We start from the raw sequence: 20,507 nt of genomic DNA on the forward strand, positions 1-20,507 counted from the left end.
TATTTGCAGACAACATGATAGTATATCTAGAAGACCCCATCGTCTCAGCCCCAAAACTCCTGAAACTGATAAGCAACTTCAGCAAAGTCTCACGATACAAAATCAATGTGCAAAAATCACAAGCATTCGTCTACACCAATAACAGACTTAAAGAAAGCCAAATCAAGAACAAACTGCCATTCACAATTGCTACAAAGAGAATACAATACCTAGGAATATAACTTACAGGAAATGTAAAGGACCTCTTCAAGGAGAACTACAAACCACTGCTCAACAAAATATGAGAGGACACAAACAGATGGAGAAACATTCCATGTTCATGGTTAGGAAGAATCAATATCATGAAATGGCCATTCTACCCAAAGTAATCTATAGATTCAACACTATCCCCATCAAGCTACCAATGACCTTCTTCACAGAACTGGAAAAAAACCACCTTAAACTTCATATGGAACCAAAAGAGAGCCCGCATTGACAAGTCAATTCTAAGTAAAAAGAACACAGCAGGAGGCATCACACTACTGGACTTCAAACTATACTACAAGGCTACAGTAATCAAAACAGCATGGTACTGGTATCAAAACGGAGATATAGATGAATGGAACAGAACAGAAGCATTGGAGGCAACACAACATATCTGCAACCATACAATCTTGGATTAACCTGACTGAAACAAGCAATGGGGAAAGGATTCCCTGTTTAATAAATGGTGTTGGGAAAACTGGCTAGCCATGTGCAGAAAGCAGAAACTGGATCCCTTCCTGACACCTTACACTAAAATTAACTCCAGATGGATTAAAGACTTGAACATAAGACCTAACATTATGAAAACCCTAGAAGAAAATCTAGGCAGAACCATTCAGGACATAGGAGTAGGCAAGGACTTCATGACCAAAACACCAAAAGCATTGGCAACAAAAGCCAAAATAGACAAATGGGACCTAATCAAACTCCACAGCTTCTGCACGGCAAAAGAAACAGTCATTAGAATGAATTGGCAACCAACAGAATGGAAAAAAATTTTTGCAGTTTACCCATCTGACAAAGGGCTGATATCCAGAATTTACAAAGAACTAAAACAGATTTACAAGAAAAAAACAAACAAGCCCATTCAAAAGTGGGCAAAGGATATGAACAGACACTTTACAAAAGAAGACATACATGAGGCCAACAAACAGATGAAAAAATGCTCATCATCACTGGTCATCAGAGAAATGCAAATCAAAACTACATTGAGATACCATCTCATGCCAGTTAGAATGGCAATCATTAAAAAATCTGGAGACAGAGACAGCAGATGATGGAGAGGATATGGAGAAATAGGAACACTTTTACACTGCTGGTGGGAGTGTAAATTAGTTTAACCATTGTGGAAGACAGTGTGGCGATTCCTCAAGGACCTAGAAATAGAAATTCCATTTGACCCAGCAATCCCATTACTGGGTATATATCCAAAGGACTATAAATCGTTCTACTATAAGGACACATGCACACGAATGTTCATTGCTGCACAGTTTACAATAGCAAAGACCTGGAACCAACCCAAATGCCCATTGATGATAGACTGGACTGGGAAAATGTGGCACATATACACCATGGAATATTATGCAGCCATCAAAAACGATGAGTTTGTGTCCTTTGTAGGGACATGGACGAACCTGGAGAACATCATTCTCTGCAACCTGACACAAGAACAGAAAATGAAATACCACATGTTCTCACTCATAGGCGGATGATGAACAATGAGAACACATTGACACAGGGAGGGGAGCACTACACACTGGCATCTATTGTGGGGAATAGGGGAGGGACAGTGGAGTGGGGAGTTGGATAGAGATAGCATGGGGAGAAATGTCAGATATGGGTGAAGGGGAGGAAGGCAGCAAATCACACAGCCATGTGTGTACCTATGCAACTATCTTGCATGTTCTTCACATGTACCCCAAAACCTAGAATGCAATTAAAAAAAAAAAGAAAAGAAAAGGAAAGTGATGGAAGGAGTCTCCAGACTAAAAGAGACTGGAAGCTTGTTAATTTCAAATCAGATAAACTGCAGTGTACATTGAAAGTGATTAAAATGGTAAATTTTATGTTGTTTATCTTACCACAATTTAAAAAAACATAACAGGGGCAAGACTAACCTGTATATCTGTGGGGCAGGTAGAGGAACTTCTGTGGTGTCTGGCAAAGTTTTATTTCTTGACCTGGGTGATAATTTCAAGATTGTTAGCCTTATAGTAATTCACTCAGGTATATATTTGTTTTATGTGGTTTTCTGTATCTGTGTTTTAGAGTAATTTTAAAAAGCAGATTGGAAGTACTTTGTGCATAGTTGGGGATTGCTGGCAGTGGTCTTTACTGTGGGATGGTGTATGCGGGCAGACTTTGTAACTGGTGGGACCTCCAATGTCAGTCTCTTTAGCTCATCAGTTCTCATATGCTCAGGACCCTTGTATGTGCTTAAAAAATAACTAAGGTCCACAGAGAACTTTTGTTTCTGTGGGTTACCTCTGTCAGTGTTTACTATAATAAATATTAAAACTGAATTTAAAAATATTAATTAATCAAAAATAATATTAAACCCATTACATGGTAATATAGATAATATATTTTTTATGAAAAATGACTATTTTATAAATAAAATATTGGAAGAGTGACATTACTTTACATTTTTGTGAGTCATTTTAATGTCCAGCTTAATAAAAGACAATTGGATCCACATTATTTCTGCTTTTAATATCTTACAGTATCACATATGGTACAGCATTTGAAAACTCCACTGTGAACTTATGAGAGAATTAGAGTAAAACAGGCAAATGACATTGTAGTATTACTTTGCAAATAGATTTGACCTTGCTCACGCTCTGAGAGGAGGGCCTCTTAGGAGTTCCTGGACTACACTTTGAGAACCAATGTTATAGCGGTTATTCTCCCGAGCTGGTCAGATTTTCCAGGGAAGACTCTCCTGCTTGGAAAGCTGACTGTCAACATTCCTGACCATCAGTCTTCTAACTAGCAGCATTCTGGAACCCTAAGAGAGAAGAAAGCTGTGAACTTTCATTTTATTCCTCAGTTGTTAGCATGGTAGTCTGTAATAAACTATTCTGGTATCTCAGCGAAGGAAGCTTGTATTTTAAGGTTTTGTCTCCTATGCAAGGTATAGGAGAGGATGAGAGAAGTCTAATTGCTATTTTAATCACTGCCCTCCTGTTGACTTGCAGAAGTACCAAAATCAACTAATTGAATCGTCTTTTGGGAATTCTGTCATGAAAGTTTGGTTGTTTTTCATTTTTTCCTATTTTTGGCCAAAATTCAGCTTTTTGGGTCTGTTGTTAGTGCCTAATTCCCATCTACTTTCTAGCATTTGTCTCCTCTTCTTTCTTCTTCTTTTGGATTTATGCCTTTAAAAAACAATGCATAATAGAGAGTTAAAAAACATAACTCTCTAAGGTTTTTTTGTTTCGTTTGGGGACATAGTAGGGCTCAAGATACCACCTTTAGTTGGAAATCCCAGCAGTGCCATTTAAATGGTTGTTTCTCTAGCACTTACTTGTATTTTGTGGTAGTACATTATTTTCATGGGATAAATGCATGTTCTTAGACAGGCTTTGCCTTTTCCATCCCATAATCCTCATTCCCACATTGGGAAGGATTCTGGCGGTATTACCCAGCATCCTTGGGAGTCTGAACAAATCAAGTGAGGCTGCCTCTGCTGAAGCAGTAACCACTCATGCAGCAGATTAAGAACAACAAAGTTCCTAAGGCCCCTAGAAGATAGTCTCATTAGCAGAGAACAAACTGTTTTCATCTGTTGTTCTCAGCAAGTAACTGTAAAGAACCATGTGCAGATATCACTGTCTTTTCTGCAGGAATATTATTTATTAGTAACTTTACAGAGATTCTTTGAGTTTCTTTGAGAATACAACGGATAAATTCAGACCTTAGTATCAATTGAGCAGGGAAGGAATTAATATACTTTATCCTCCTAAGACAGTGGTCTTAGGCTTTGGTGTGTATTAGAGCCATCTGGAGGGCTCATTGAAATTCAGAGTGCTGGGCTCCACCCTCAGAGTTTCTGATTCAGTAGGTTTGGGTAAGTTTCAAGAATTTGCATTTCTAGTAAGTTTCTGATAGACTGGGGATCATACTTGGAGGACTGCTGTATACAAGAGCTAACCTTGAAACTTCCCAAAAGAAGGAATTTAGTGAAAGCATGGTTATTGTTTAACACAGTTATTTCTGGTGAAGTAGGTAAACTCTTTAATTAAAGTTTTAACATAGGGAACAGAATATGAATAAAACAATGTCACATGCTACAAGTGAAGTCCTGAAATGTCACATGTTCTGAACAGCCCAAGTTTATGATTTAAATCTCTGGTTTCAGTTGCTTGACAGGCTGTGTTTATGAGAGTCAGTAAGCAAACAATTGAGAACTATACCGCATAGGAATATAAGTTCCATTGTACTTTAGAGGCATGTTGGCATTAAACATCATCTTGTCTAATTCTTTATAAACACGAAAAGAATGATCTCTGACACTTTTTTCCTATGAAATTCTTCTGTGTTCTTTTCTTTTGAAAAAATACAGTTTATGAAAATGTATATATTGTCTAAATTCCTTATCCCTTGTGGTTGAGGAACTTAAGATCTCATGAGGAAAAATAAGGTTGGAAGACTAAGATTGAGAGTAAACTCATAAACTTTCTTCTTTCCTTTCCTTTTTTTTCATTTTGTTTTAGAGGCAGGGTTTCACTTTATCTCCCAGGCTGGAGTGCAGTGATGTGATAATGGCTCACTGTAACTTCAAACTCCTGGGCTCAAGCAGTCCTCCTGCCACAGCCTCCTGAATAGCTGGGACTACAGGCAGCGCCCCCACGCCCACTCCTGGCTCTTTCCCCGCCCCCCCCCAGTAGAGATGGGAGTCTTACTGCATTGCCTTGGCTGTTCTCAAACTCCTGGCCTCAAGCCGTCCTCCCACTTCGTCCTCCCAAAGTGCTGGGATTACAGATGTGTGCCACTGCATTCAGCTGAAAACGCATAAAACTTTATGAGCGAACTCATAAAAATAGAAGTAGTTTATTTTAAAATAATAAAGATTTTTTCAAAAGGGAATGTCAACATTTTATAAATTTAAAAACAACTAAAAAGCATTTATTAGCCTTCAATTGCTTGAAATCTTTTAGAGTCTCCTTGTTTAATACTTTCTATTAGATTCTCATAAAATTCTTGTAAAATTTGTTTTGTTTTGTTTTGAAACAGAGTCTCGCTCTTTTACCCAGGCTGGAGTGCAGTGTTGCAGTCTTGGCTCACTGCAGCCTCTACCTCTCAGGTTCAAGTGATCCTCCAACCTCAGTTTCCCGAGTTGCTGGGACCACAGGTATGTGACACTGTGGCAATTTTTTTGTATTTTTAGTAAAGATGGGGTTTCACCATGTTGGCCAAGCTGGTCTTGAACTCCTGACCTCAGGTGATTCACCCACTTCAGCTTCCCAAAGTGCTGGGATTACAGGCATGAGCCACCACACCTGGCCTGCAGTGGTTGTTTAGTCTCCCATTCACATGTTCAACTTCTCTCTGATACTTTGGCTTGAAGTTGTTCACTCCTGGCATGTTTTGATAGTTATGATATTAAAGGTTATGAGAGACCTTTTAGAGCTCTGCTCAACTTACCAATGTCTGAGTTATGCTTTTCTTTCACGCATGACTGTAATGTTGGGTATGGTCATTTGCCTTGGCTCTGGATGCTTTTAGTGGAAAGGACTCATTAGTTCCTTGGTTGTAGATAGCCTTTGTGCGGTGGCTTTCTCAAATGCCAGTAGTATAAGTGATGTACTGGGCATATGAGCAGGCTCACTACCTCCTACAGGGCTGGGTTTGCAGAGGTCCCGGAAAACTTGTCTCATTCTCCAGTGCTGTACCCTTTGTCCTCAGGCTTTGTATTGGGTTGTGCAGTTTGACCTTTAGGCCTTTAGGTGGCACTATTATCAATAGGGTGCAGAGAACTGATGTGGTGATCTCCTTTCTTTTGAATAAATGCCCACTAGTAGGATTGCTTAATCATATGGTAGTTCTCTTTGTAGTTTTTTGAGGAATCTCCATACTGTACCTCATAGAGGCTGTGCTAGTTTACATTCCCATCAACAGTGTGTGAGTTCCGGTTTCTCTACATTCTTGCCAGAACTTACTACTATTTTTTCTTTTTCTTAATAGCCATTCTGACTGGGACGAGATGATATTTCATTATGGTTTTGATTTGCATTTTTCTGATTAGGATGTTGAGAACTTTTTCATATATTTCTTAGCCATTTCTATGTCTTCTTTTGTGAAATACCTGTTCAGATCACTTGCCCATTTTTTAATAAAAAATATTTTTGCTGTTGGAAATGTTTGAATTCTTTGCATATTCTGGACATTAATCCCCTGTCAGATGAAGAGTTTGCACATGTTTTCTTCCATTGTGTAGGCTGTCTAGTTACTCTTTTGGTTGTTTCCTTTGCTCTGTACATGCTTTTGGTTTGATATAATGATATTTATTTTTACTTTAGTTTCCTGTGCTTTTGAGGTCTTATTCATAAAATCTTTTTCTAGACCAATATCCTGAAGCATCTTCTCAGTGTTTTCTTCTCGGAGTTTTGTTAATTTTGAGTCTTACGTTTAAGTCTTTGATCCATTAGTTTTTTTCCATTAGGATTTGAATGTGGAATTTTAAATTTTCTTTTTTTCTTCCTTTTTTTCAAATTTAAGTTGTGAGATATATGTGCAGAATGTGCAGGTTTGTTACATAGGTATACATGTGCCATGGTGGTTTGCTGCACCTGTCAACCCATCATCTAGGTTTTAAGCCCCACATGCATTAGGTAGTTGTCCTAATGTTCTCCTGCCCCTTGCCTCCCACCCCCTGACAGGCCCCAGTGTGTGATGTTCCCCTCCCTGTGTTCATGTGTTCTAGTTGTTCAACTCCCACTTGTGAGTAAGAACATGCGGTGTGAGTAGCTGCTACACTGGAAAGATGGCGGAGCAAGAGCAAAGAAAAATCCCTTTGGTTCCAGAAAATCTCCTGAAAAAGAGGAAGGCTTATCAAGCCCTTAAAGCCACTCAGGCAAAGCAGGCACTTTTGGCAAAGAAGGAGCAGAGGAAAGGAAAAGGGCCCAGGTTTAAGCGATTGGAATCATTTCTACATGATTCCTGGCAGCAGACACGTGACAAGGTGCGTGTTAGATGACTAGAAGTGAAGCCTCACGCCTTGGAATTGCCAGATAAACATTCTTTGGCCTTTGTTGTACGCATTGAACAGATTGATGGTGTGAGTTTACTGGTGCAGAGAACCATTGCAAGACTTCGCCTAAAGAAAATTTTTAGTGGTGTCTTTGTAAAAGTCACTCCCCAGAACCTAAAAATGCTGCGTATAGTGGAATCTTATGTGACCTCGGGATTTCCAAATCTGAAATCTGTCCGGGAACTCATTTTGAAACATGGACAAGCCAGGGTCAAGAATAAGATCATCCCTCTGACAGACAACCCTGTGATTGAGGAGCACCTGGGAAAGTTTGGTGTCATTTGCTTGGAAGACCCCATTCATGAAATTGCCTTTCCGGGAAGCATTTCCAGGAGATCTCATGGTTCTTGCGCCCTTTCCTCCTCTCAGTGGCCTGTCATGCTACCAAAAATAGAGTGGGCTTCCGCAAGGAGATGGGCACACCTGGCTATTGGGGAGAATGCATCAATCAGCTCATCCGCCAGCTGAACTAGAACCAGGTGCCAAACTGCAATAAATTTTTATCAATGAAGTGGAAGCATGTGTTTTTGGGTTTGGAGAATTTGTATCAATTATCTTCAGAGAAGATTATTTCCTGCTTTATCTTTAAAAACTGGAAAGGAAGGGTCAAAGAAAAGACAGTAGCTGGCCAGGCGTGGTGGCTCATGCCTGTAATCTCAGTACTTTGGGAGGCTGAGGAGGGCGGATCACCTAAAGTTGGGGGTTCAAGACCAGTCTGACCAACATGAGGAACCCTGTCTCTACCGAAAATACAAAAATTAGTGGGTCGTGGGGGCCCATGTCTGTAATCCCAGCTACTTGGGAGACTGAGGCAGGAGAATCGCTTGAACCTGGGAGGCAGATGTTGCAGTGAGCCAAGATCGCACCATTGCACTCTAGCCTAGGCAATGAGCGAAACTCTGTCTCAAAAGAAAAAAACAGTAGCTATGTTCATTGTAAGTACCTCTCATCACAATCCGGTTCCAAGGAAAAATTCCAGCATTTTCTACATTGTCTGCTGCCTCATCTGAAATCAGCACATTCCATGGAGGAAGGAGTCCTGCTTTGCTGCATCTCTTATCCTAGGGTTTAATGTTGGTAATTGAGTAACTCTAGCATTTGTACAAGGCTCCCTAAGACTCCTGCATCAGTGGACCAGCCCAGGGACATAATTGAATCTGGTGATTCCTGGGGCCTTGTGAGAAAGACTCGAAATACACATAGGAGGAAAGGTACAAAAATAAATGTTTACTTGTCTCTGCAAAAAAAAAAAAAAAAAAAAGAACATGCAGTGTTTGGTTTTCTGTTCCTGTGTTAGTTTGCTGAGACTGATGGCTTCCAGCTTCATTCTTGTCCCTGCAAAGGACATAAACTCATTCTTTTTTATGGCTGCATAATATTCCATGGTGTATATGTGCCACATTTTTTTAAATTTAGTCTTCTATAATTGATGGGCATTTGGGTTGGTCTCCAATTCTTTGCTATTGTAAATAGTATTGCCATAAACATACGTGTGCATGTGTCTCTGTAGTAGAATGATTTATAATCCTTGAAGGATATGAACAGGCACTTCTTATAAGAAGACATTTATGTGGTCAATAAACATAAAAAAAAGCTCATCATCACTGGTCATAAGAGAAATGCAAATGAAAACCACATTGAGATACCATGTCATGCCATTTAGAATGGCATTATTAAAAAGTCAGGAAACAACAGATGCAGGCGAGGCTGTGGAGAAATAGGAACACTTTTATACTGTTGGTGGGAGTGTAAATTAGTTCAACCATTATGGAAGACTGTGGTGATTCCTCAAGGATCTAGAACAAGAAATTCAATTTAACCCAACAATCCTTTTTCAGTTAGGATTTTGATGTGGAATTTGATCCATTTTCAGTTGATGTTTATATAGAGTGAGAAGTGAGGATTTAGTTTCATTCATCTGCATATGGATATCCAGATTTCCCAGCACCATTTATTTAAGAGATTGTTCTTTCCTAATGAACATTTTTGGGGCCTTTGTTAGAAATCAGCTGACTGTATATTTGTAGGTTAATTTCTGGGTTCTGTATTCTGTTCCATTGATCTTTGTGTCTTTTTAAAATGGCAGTACCATAGTGCTTTGGTTACTATAGCTTTGCAGTATATTTTGAAGTCTAATAGTGTGATATCTTCAGTTTGTTCCTCTTGCTCAGGATTGCTTTTGCTAATTTGGTGTCTTTTGTAGTTGTACATGAATTTTAGGATTTTTTTTCTATTTCTATGAAAAATGTCATTGATATTTTGATAGGGGTTGCACAGAATTTGTAGATTTCTTTGGGTAGTATGGCCATTTTGACAATATTTATTTTTCTAGTTCATGAACATTGAGTATCCACTTTTTTTTTTTTTGGCGTCTTTTGCAGTTTCTTTCATCAGTGTTTTAGCTTTCCTTGTAGAGATCTTTTACCTCCTTGGTTAAGTTTGTTCCTAGATATTTTGGGTTTTTTTGGGAGTTATTGTAAATAGAATTCCTTCCTTCCCTTCCTTCCTTCGTTGTTTGTATATAGAAATGCTGCTTACTTTTGTATGTTGATTTTGTATCCTGAAACTTTACTGGATCCATTTACCAGTTCTAAGAGTTTTATGGTAGAGTCCTTACGTTTTTCAATATATAAGATCATTTTGTCTGGAACCAGGGACTGTTTGGTTTCTTCCTTTCCAGTGTGGATTCCTGTCATTTCCCTTGCCTAATTGTTGTGGCTAGGACTTCCAGTACCATAGTGGTGAGAGTGGGCATCCTCTTCTTGTTATATCTTGAAAATATGTGAACTTCTTCGCATTCGGTCTGATGTTAGCTAGGGTTTGTGATATTTCGCCTTTATTGCATTGAGGTACTTTCCTTAGATACCAAATTTATTGAAAGTTTTTTTTTTAATCATGAAGGGGGTGGTTGAATTTCACCAAATGCTTTTTCTGCATCTGTTGAGATGATCATATGTTTTTTGTCCTTCATTTTGTCGATGTGTTTACTGATTTGCATGTGTTGAACCATCTTTGTATCCTTGTGAGATATATCCTACTTGATCATGGTGTATGATCTTTTTGATGTGATGTTAGAAGATTCAGTTTGCTAATATTATGTTGAGGATTTTTGCATGTGTGTTCATTAGGGATATTGGTCTGTAGTTTTCTTTTTTTGTTGTGTCCTTATCTGGTTTCAGTGTCAAAATTATGCTGGCTTTGTAAAGTAAGTTTGAAAGAATTCTCTTCTCTTCAGTTTTTTTGGAATAGTTTGAGAATTGGTAGTGTTGTTGTTTTTATATTGTTTGTTTGTTTTTAAAATGTTTGGTAGAATTTAGCTGAGAAGCCATCCAGTCCTGGGGTTTTCCTTATTGGAAGGCTTATTATTACTGATTTGTTATCATTACTTTTTATTGATCTGTTCAGGTAGTCTCTTTTTGGTTCAGTCTTGGTAGCTTGTATGTATCCAGGAATTCATCCATTTCCTCTAGGTTTTAAAATTTATTGGCATATGGTTGTTCATAATAGTTTCTAATGATCCTATGTATTTCTTTAGTATCAGTTGTGACAGCTCCTTTTTTGTTTTTGATTTTGTTGTACTTGGGTCTTCTCTCTTTATTCTTAGTCTAACTAATGGCTTATTATTGTATTATCTTTTCAAAAAATCAACTTTTTTGTTTAATTCTGCTCTAATATTTATTATTTTTTCTTTCTGCTAATTTTGGGTTTGGCTTGCTATTGGGTTTTTTTAATTGCATTTTAGGTTTTGGGGTATATGTGAAGAACATGCAAGATAGTTGCATAGGTACACACGTGGCAGTGTGATTTGCTGCCTTCCTCTCCTTCACCCATATCTGGCACTTCTCCCCATGCTATCTCTCCCCAACTACCCCCTCCACTGTTCCTCCCCTATTCCCCCCAATAGACCCTAGTGTGTAGTGCTTTCCTCCTTGTGTCCATGTGTTCTCATTGTTCATCACCTGCCTATGAGTGAGAACATGCGGTATTTCATTTTCTGTTCCTGTGTCAGGTTGCTGAGAATGATGTTCTCCAGGTTCATCCATGTCCCTACAAAGGACACGAATTCATTGTTTTTGATGGCTGCATAATATTCCATGGTGTATATGTGCCACATTTTCCCAGTCCAGTCTATCATCGATGGGCATTTGGGTTGGTTCCAGGTCTTTACTATTGTAAACAGTGCTGCAATGAACATTCGTGTGCATATGTCCTTATAGTAGAATGATTTATAGTCCTTTGGATATATACCCAGTAATGGAATTGCTGGGTCAAATGGAATTTCTATTTCTAGGTCCTTGAGGAATCGCCACACTGTCTTCCACAATGGTTGGACTAATTTACACTCCCACCAGCAGTGTAAAAGTGTCCCTATTTCTCCACATCCTCTCCATCATCTGCTGTCTCCAGATTTTTTAATGATCGCCATTCTAACTGACATGAGATGGTATCTCAGTGTAGTTTTGATTTGCATTTCTCTGATGACCAGTGATGATGAGCATTTTTTCATCTGTTTGTTGGCCTCATGTATGTCTTCTTTTGTAAAGTGTCTGTTCATATCCTTTGCCCATTTTTGAATGGGCTTCTTTGTTTTTTTTTCTTGTAAATCTGTTTGAGTTCTTTGTAAATTCTGGATATCAGCCCTTTGTCAGATGGGTAAACTGCAAAAATTTTTTTCCCATTCTGTTGGTTGCCAGTTCACTCTAATGACTGTTTTTTCTGCCATGCGGAAACAAAGCTGTGAAGTTTGATTAGGTCCCATTTGTCTATTTTGGCTTTTGTTGCCAATGCTTTTGGTGTTTTGGTCATGAATTCCTTGCCTACTCCTATGTCCTGAATGGTTTTGCCTAGATTTTCTTCTAGGGTTTTTATGGTGGTAGGTCTTATGTTTAAGTCTTTAATCCATCTGGAGTTAATTTTAGTGTAAGGTGTCAGGAAGGGATCCAGTTTCTGCTTTCTGCACATGGCTAGCCAGTTTTCCCAACACCATTTATTAAACAGGGAATCCTTTCCCCATTGCTTGTTTCAGTCAGGTTTATCCAATATTGTATGGTTGTAGATATGTTGTGTTGCCTCTGATGCTTCTGTTCTGTTCCATTGGTCAATATCTCTGTTTTGGTACCAGTACCATGCTGTTTTGATTACTGTAGCCTTGTAGTATAGTTTGAAGTCCAGTAGTGTGATGCCTCCTGCTGTGTTCTTTTTACTTAGAATTGACTTGTCAATGCGGGCTCTCTTTTGGTTCCATATGAAGTTTAAGGTGTTTTTTTCCCAGTTCTGTGAAGAAGCTCATTGGTAGCTTGATGGGGATAGCGTTGAATCTATAGATTACTTTGGGCAGTATGGCCATTTCATGATATTGATTCTTTCTAACCATGAACATGGAATGTTTCTCCATCTGTTTGTGTCCCCTCTGATTTTGTTGAGCAGTGGTTTATAGTTCTCCTTGAAGAGGTCCTTTTTGTTCCTTGTGAGTTGTATTCCTAGGTATATTATTCTCTCTGTAGCAATTGTGAATGGCAGTTTGTTCTTGATTTGGCTTTCTTTAAGTCTGTTATTGGTGTGTAGGAATGCTCGTGATTTGTGCACATTGATTTTTGTATCCTGAGACTTTGCTGAAGTTGCTTATCAGTTTCAGGAGTTTTGGGGCTGAGACGATGGGGTCTTCTAGATATACTATCATGTTGTCTGCAAATAGAGACAATTTGGCTTCCTCCTTTCCTATTTGAATACCCTTTATTTCTTTTTCTTGCCTGCTTGCTCTGGCTAGAACTTCCAGTACTATATTGAATAGGAGTGGTGAGAGAGGGCATCCTTGTCTAGTGCTAGATTTCAAAGGGAATGTTTTCAGTTTTTGCCCATTTAGTATGATATTGGCTGGTGGCTTGTCATAAATAGCTTTTATTATTTTGAGATACGTTCCATCAATACCAAGTTTATTGAGGTCTTTTAGCATAAAGGGCTGTTGAATTTTGTCAAAGGCCTTCTCTGTGTCAATTGAGATAATTATGTGGTCTTTGTTTTTGGTTCTGTTTATTTGGTGAATTACGTTTATAGACTTGTGTATGTTGAACCAGCCTTGCATCCCTGGGATGAGTCCTACTTGATCATGGTGGATAAGCTTTTTGCTGTGCTTTTGCAGTCGGCTTCCCAGTATTTTATTGAATATCTTTGCGTCTATGTTCATCATGGAAATTGGCCTGAAGATTTCTTTTGTTGTTGAGACTCTGCCGGGTTTTGGTAACAGGATGATGTTGGTCTCATAAAATGATTTGGGAAGGATTCCCTCTTTTTGGATTATTCGGAATAGTTTCAGAAGGAATGGTAACAGTTCCTCTCTGTGTGTCTGGTAGAATTCGGCTGTGAACCCATCTGGACCTGGGCTTTTTTTTCGGTGGTAGGCTCTTAATTGCTGCTTCAACTTCAAATCTTGTTATTGGTCTATTCATAGTTTTGACTTCTTCCTGTTTAGGCTTGGGAGGACCCAAGTGTCCAGGAATTTATCCATTTTTTCCAGGTTTACTAGTTTATGTGCATAGAGTTGTTTGTAATATTCTCTGATGATGGTTTGAATTTCATTGGAATCTGTGGTGATTTCCTCTTTATCATTTTTTATTGCATCTATTTGGTTATTCTCTCTTTTCTTTTTTTATTAATCTGGCTAGTGGTCTTTCTATTTTGTTGATCTTTTTGAAAAACCAGCTCTTGGATATTGATTTCTTGAAGGATTTTTCGTGTCTCTATCTCCTTCAGTTATGCTCTGATCTTAGTTATTTTTTGTCTTCTGCTAGGTTTTGAGTTTTTTTGATCTTGCTCCTCTAGCTCTTTCGATTTTGACGATAGGATGTCAATTTTGGATCTCTCCACTCTTCTCATGTGGGCACTTATTGCTATATATTTTCCTCTAGAGACTGCTTTAAATGTGTCCCAGAGATTCTAGTATGCTGTGTCTTCGTTCTCATTGGTTTTGAAGAACTTCTTTATTTCTGCCTTCATTTCATTGTTTATCCAGTCAACATTCAAGAGTCAGTTGTTCAGTTTCCATGAAGCTATGTGGTTCTGAGTTAGTTTCTGAATTCTGAGTTCTAACTTGATTTCACTGTGGTCTGAGAGACTGTTAGTTATGATTTCACTTCTTTTACATTTGCTGAGGTGTGATTTACTTCCAATTATGTGGTCAATTTTAGAGTAGGTGTGATGTGGTGCCGAGAAGAATGTGGATGTGGGGTGGCGAGTTCTATCAGGTTTGCTTGTTCCAGGTCTGCGTTCAAGTCCTGGATATCCTTGTTAATTTTCTGTCTGCTTGATCTGTCTAATATTGACAGTGGAGTGTTAAAGTCTCCCACTATTATTGTGTGGGAATCTAAGTCTCTTAGTAAGTCATTAAGAACTTGCCTTATGTATCTAGGTGTTCCTGTATTGGGTCCATATATATTTAGGATTCTTAGCTCTTCTTGTTGTATCAATCCTTTTACCATTATATAATGTTCTTCTTTGTCTCTTTTGATCTTTGTTGCTTTAAAGTCTATTTTATCAGAGATGAGAATTGCAACTCCTGTTCTTTTTTCTCTCTCCATTGTCTTGGTAAATCCTCCTTTATCCCTTTATTTTGAGCCTTTGTGTATCCTTGCCTGTGAGATGGGTTTCCTGGATACAGCACACCAATGGCGTTTGGCTTTATATCCAATTTGCCAGTCTGTGTTTTTTGATTGGTGCCTTTAGCCCATTTACATTTAGGGTTAATTTTGTTATGTGTGAATTTGATACTGCCATTTTGATTTTGCTGTTTTGCCCATTAGTTCATGCAGATTCTTCATTTCGTTGATGCTCTTTAGCATTTGGTATGTTTTTCAAGTGGCTGGTACTTGTTGTTCCTTTCTATGCATAGTGCCCTTTTCAGGAGGTCTTGTAAAGCAGGCCTGGTGGTGACAAAATCTCTGAGTACTTGCTTGTTCGCAAAGGATTTTATTTTTCCTTCACTTATGAAGCTTAGTTTGGCTGGATATGAAATTCTGGGTTGAAAGTTCTTTTCTTTCAGGATGTTGAATATTGGCCCCCCACTCTCTTCTGCCTTGTAGCATTTCTGCCGAGAGATCTGCTGTGTCTGATGGGCTTCCCTTTGTGGGTGACCCGACCTTTCTCTCTGGCTGCCCTTAGCATTTTCTCCTTCATTTCAACCCTGGTGAATCTGACGATTACGTGCCTTGGGGTTGCTCTTCTTGCGGAATATCTTTGTGGTGTCCTCTGTATTTCCTGGACTTCAATATTGGCCTGCCTTGCTAGGTTGGGGAAGTTTTCCTGGATAATATCCTGAAGAGTATTTTCCAGCTTGGATTTCATTCTCTTCGTCACATTCAGGTACACCTATCAAACGTAGATTAGGTCTCTTCACATAGTGCCACATTTCTTGGAGACTTTGTTTATTCCTTTTTGCACTTTTTTCTCTAATCTTGCCTTCTCGTTTTATTTCATTGAATTGATCTTCGACCTCTGATATCCTTTCTTCTGCTTGGTCAATTCGGCTGTTGAAACTTGTGCATGCTTCGCGAAGTTCTCGTGTTATGTTTTTCAGCTCCATCAATTCACCCATATTCCTCTCTAAGTTGTCCATTCTTGTTATCATTTCATCAAATCTGTTTTCAAGTTTCTTAGTTTATTTGCATTGATTTAGAACATGTTCTTTTAGCTCACGGAAGTTTCTCATTACCCACCTTCTGAGGTCTGATTCTGTCATTTCATCACACTCATTCTCCGTCCAGCTTTGTTCCCTTGCTGGTGAGGAGTTGTGATCCCTTTTAGGAGGCGAGGTGTTCTGGTTTCAGGTATTTTCCTCCTTTTTGCACTGGTTTCTTCCCATCTTTGTGGATTTATTCACCTGTTGTCTGTGTAGTTGCTGATTTTCCGATTGGGTCTCTGAGTGGACGTCCCGATTGTTGATGATGAAGTTATTTCTGTTTCTGAGTTTTCCTTCGAACAGTCTGGCCCCTCTGCTGTAGGACTGCTGAGGTTTACTCCAGGCCCTGCTTTCCAGGGGAACACCTGCAGCAGCTGCAGAAGAGTAAGGGTTGCTACCAGTTTCTTCTTCTGCTATCTTTGTCCCAGAATGATGCCCTCCAAATGTCAGTCTGATCAGTCCTTTGTGAGGTGACTCTTTGGATATACGGGGGTCAGGGAGCTGCTTGAGGAGACAGTCTGTTCTTTACAGGAGCTCAAGTGCTGAGCTGTGAGCTCTGTTGTTCATTCAGAGCTGCTAGGCAGGTACGTTTAAGTCTGCTGCAGCAGAACTTATAAAACCCCTTTTTTCCCCTAGGTGCTCTGTCCCAGGGAGTTAGGGCTTTATTTATGAGTATCCATTGCACTGTTATCTTTTTTTTTTCAGGGCCGTCCTGCTCAGCAAGGAGGCAGCCTAGTCACTGTCTGCCTGCAGAGGCTTTGGTGTGCTGCTGTGGGGTCTGCCTTGCTGCTGTAGGCTCCACCCTGCTGCCATGTGTATTTCCCTGCAGTCCTGTTTATATGGGTGTGGTTAGAACTGCTGTGGCAATGGTGACCCACCTTTGTAATGGCGGACTCGCTCTGTTATGGTGGGTTGCCTCGGCAATGGCAGGCTTCGTCAGCAATGGCAGACTACCTCCTTAGGTGTGGAGTGCCTCGGTAATGGCAGACATTCCTCCCCCACTGAGCTGGACTATTCCGGGTTTAGCTGTGCTTGCTGTGAAAGTCTCAACCCTGAGCGTTTCCAATTGCTGTTTTTTTGTTTGTTAGTTTGTTTTTGTGGGTGTGGGACCCACCCAGCCTGATCACCTGGTTCCCTGCCTCACAGCACTTTTTTTTTTTTTTTTTGAGATGGAGTCTCGCTCTTGTTACCCAGGCTGGAGTGCAATGGTGCGATCTCGGCTCACCGCAACCTCCGCCTTCTGGGTTCAGGCAATTCTCCTGCCTTAGCCTCCCGAGTAGCTGGGATTACAGGCACGCGCCACCGTGCCCAGCTAATTTTTTGTATTTTTAGTAGAGACGGGGTTTCACCAAATTGACCAGGATGGTCTCAATCTCCTGACCTCGTGATCCACCCACCTTGGCCTCCGAAAGTGCTGGGATTACAGGCTTGAGCCACCGCGTCTGGCCTGAGAACTTTTTTTTTAAGTTGACTCTCTCCCAGGTGTTCCAGTCGCCTGCTGAAAGGGCGGGCCTCTGAGTGATTTCCCATATGGCGACCCACTGTGCTGGCTGAAACAATGTTGCTCCCCAGGAATCTCCTGGCCTGGCTTTATGTTTCAGTCCCGTTTAATCAGATGAATGTGCTAATCTGCCTTCCCGGATTTCTTGTTGCCAGTTTAACAGGGCAATCAGACCAGTGCATTTTATACAGAGAGCCCTTGTGCTGTGGCGCCAGCCAAAACAGCTGCACTGGTGAAAACAGCCACGGCAGCTGAAACAGCCACTCTCACAACCTGTGGGGCTCCTCCACTTGGGAATCTCCTGGTCTGTGGGCAATAAAGATCCATCTGGAAATGCGGCGTTCTCTCACCCTCTGCATTTTCACTGGGAGCTGCAATCATGAGCTGCTCCTACAGCACCATCTTGAATCTTCCACCGCTTTTGGGTTGTTTTTTTTAGTTTAAAACTTGTTTTAGATACTAGGTCTTGTCATGTTGCCCCGGCTGGGGTGCAGTGGCTTTCCCCAACCTCAATGAGAGTGTGCTGTAGCCTCAAACTCCTGGCCTCAGAGCAATCCTTCCCAAGCCTTCTGAGTAGCTGGGACTATAGGTGTGTACCACTATGCCCAGTTTTTTTCCCTAGATTCTTAAGATGAATCATTTAGTTATTAGAAACCTTTAACTTTTTTGATCTAGGCATTTATTTCTGTAAACTTGCTTCTTAATTGTGCTTTTGCTGTATCACATAGGGTTTGGTATTTTGTTTTTCTGTTTTTATTTGTTTCAAGGAATTTTAAAATTTCCTTGTTAATTTCTTCCTTCACCCATTGTCAGTCAGGAGGATGCTGTTTAATTTCCATGTATTTTTACAGTTTTTAATATCTTTGTTATTGATTTCTGGTTTTATTCCATTGTGGTCACATGAGACACTTGGTATGATTTGTTTTTAAAAATTTTTTGAGACTTGTTTTGTGTCCTAATATATGGTCATTCCTGTAGAATGTTCCATGTTGTGATAAAAAGAATCTGTATTTTGTTGCTGTTGGGTGATGTTCTATAGTTGTCTGTTAGGTCCATTTAATCTATAGTACAGTTTAAATGCAATGTTTCTTTGTTGCTTTTCTGTCTAGATGATCTGTCCAATGCTGAAAGTGGGGTGTAAAGTTCCCAACTTTTATTTTATTGAGGTCTAGCTCCTTTTTTAGATCTAATAATATTTGCTTTATGTATCTGGTGCTCCAGCTTTGGGTGCATATATATTTGCCATTGTTATAGCTTCATGCTGAATTGATACCTTTATTATAACGTCCTTCTTTGTCTCTCTTTATCACTTTTTACTTAAATAGCCTGTATTCTCTGATATAAGAATAGCTACTCCTGCTTACTTTTTGTTTCTGTTTGCATTGATTGTTTTTTTCCATCCCTGCACTTTCAGTCTTCATGTATCTTTTACAGGTGAGGTGGGTTTTTATTTGGCAGCATATAGTTGCATGTTTTTTTTTTTTTAAAGTTCATTCATTCATTCAATCTCTTTTAATTGGGGAATTTAATTTGTTTACATTCAAGGTTATTTGTTGGTAGGTGAGGATTTACTCCTGTCATTTTATTGATAGTTTTCTGGTTGTATATTCCTTGTTCTTTAATCCTCTTTATTGTTTATTTTTGTGGCTTAGTCGTTTTCCGTAGTGATAAGGTTGGATTCCTTTCTCTTTCATGTATCAGCTCTACCAGTGCATTTTATAACTTCATTCATTTTCATCATGGTTGTTATTGTCTTTCACTTCCAGATCTAAAACTTTTGAGTGTTTTTTAGTCTTCCCTTAGTTTTTGCTTATCTGAAAAAGCCTTTATTTTTCTTCGTTTGTGAGGAATAGCTTTGCTTATATTTGATAAAGAATATTAAAGCAATGTTCTTTACTGGCAGGATTTTTCTTTTAGTACATTGAATATATTATTCCTTCTCCTGCCCCTCCACCCGCTAGCCTATAAGGTTTCTGCTAAAATGTCTGCTGTTGGCCTAATGGGTATTCCCTTGTATGTGACTTGACATTTTTCTCTTGCTGTTTTTAGAATTCCTTGTATTTGACTTTTGACAGTTTCACTATAATATGCCTCAGAGAGGACCTGTTTGGGTTGAATATTTTTGGGGCCTTTAAGTTTCTTAGATCTGGATGTTCATCTTTTTCCCAAAACTTGGGAATTTTTTTGCTATTATTTCATTAAATATATTTTCTATAACTTTTTCCTTCTCTTCTCCATCTGGAATTCCAAAATGCAAATATTTGTTCATTTGACAGTGTCCCATTCATTCTGTAGGTGTTTTTTTTTTGTCTGCATGAGTTCTTTCAAAATGCCTACCTCCAAGTTCAGAAATTTTTTCCCCTGCTTTGTCTAATTTGTTGTTGAAGCTCTTGATGCATTTTTTAATTTTATTCATTGCATTCTTCAACTCTTAAGATTTCTGTTCATTTTTTTAAATGCCATCTGTTAAATTTCTCATTTAAATCATGAATTATTTTCCTGATTGTATTGAACTGTTTAGCCGTATTCTTTTTATATCACTGAGCTTCCTTAAGATTATTATTTTCAATTCTTTTATGGCATTTCATATATTTCCTTATGATTAGGATGTGTTACTGGAGCATGATTGTGTTCTTTTGGAGGTATCATGCTTTCTTGCTTTTTCATGTTTGATGTGTTCCTTGATGTTATTTATATGCATCTGGTAGAACAGTCACCTCTTCCAATTTGATGGAAGGTTTTGTAGGGAAAGACTTATTTGTATGGGGGGATCTTAGAGTGTCGGTTAGGTGGGGTATGTTGGCTTTGGTTCTAGGTGGATGCAGTACTGTAGTGTCTGTGCAGATTCTTTAGCTGTGACCCACTCTACTGATGTGCCCAGTGGCCTAGGCTGTGAGGATTTGTAGCAGTGGTGGTGCAGCTTTGCTGGGGTGGATGCACTGGACTGTTTCTTAAATCGGGGGCATGTATGTGCACAGTATCAACCAACTTGGGGTCTTGCTTGCTGGGATTGGGGCCACAGGGATGTTTCTCAGTCCCCGGGTGCAGGCATGTTCAGT

The 20,507-nt window shown here is 39.3% G+C and overlaps 1 protein-coding gene and 1 pseudogene across 5 annotated transcripts in view; both read left to right on the forward strand.

Moving 5' to 3' along the window:
• The window catches only part of CBR4 (carbonyl reductase 4), a 131,405-nt gene that overhangs the window by 70,662 nt on the left and 40,236 nt on the right, over nt 1-20,507 (forward strand). Inside the window, exons 5-6 of one of the 5 annotated variants that reach the window (XM_054252807.2) lie at nt 5,260-5,377; nt 6,950-7,070. The exons of the other annotated variants lie outside the window; for them this stretch is intronic. Coding sequence (XP_054108782.1) covers nt 5,260-5,339 — 80 coding nt within the window. The 3' untranslated portion in view covers nt 5,340-5,377; nt 6,950-7,070. Of the gene's footprint in view, nt 1-5,259; nt 5,378-6,949; nt 7,071-20,507 lie in introns of those variants that run through there. 5 annotated transcript variants of the gene reach the window in all.
• Nucleotides 7,004-7,882, forward strand: LOC108590773 (large ribosomal subunit protein uL30-like 1 pseudogene; annotated as a pseudogene).

This window comes from Callithrix jacchus, chromosome 3 (assembly GCF_049354715.1).
Source record: "Callithrix jacchus isolate 240 chromosome 3, calJac240_pri, whole genome shotgun sequence".
NCBI lineage: Eukaryota > Metazoa > Chordata > Mammalia > Primates > Cebidae > Callithrix > Callithrix jacchus.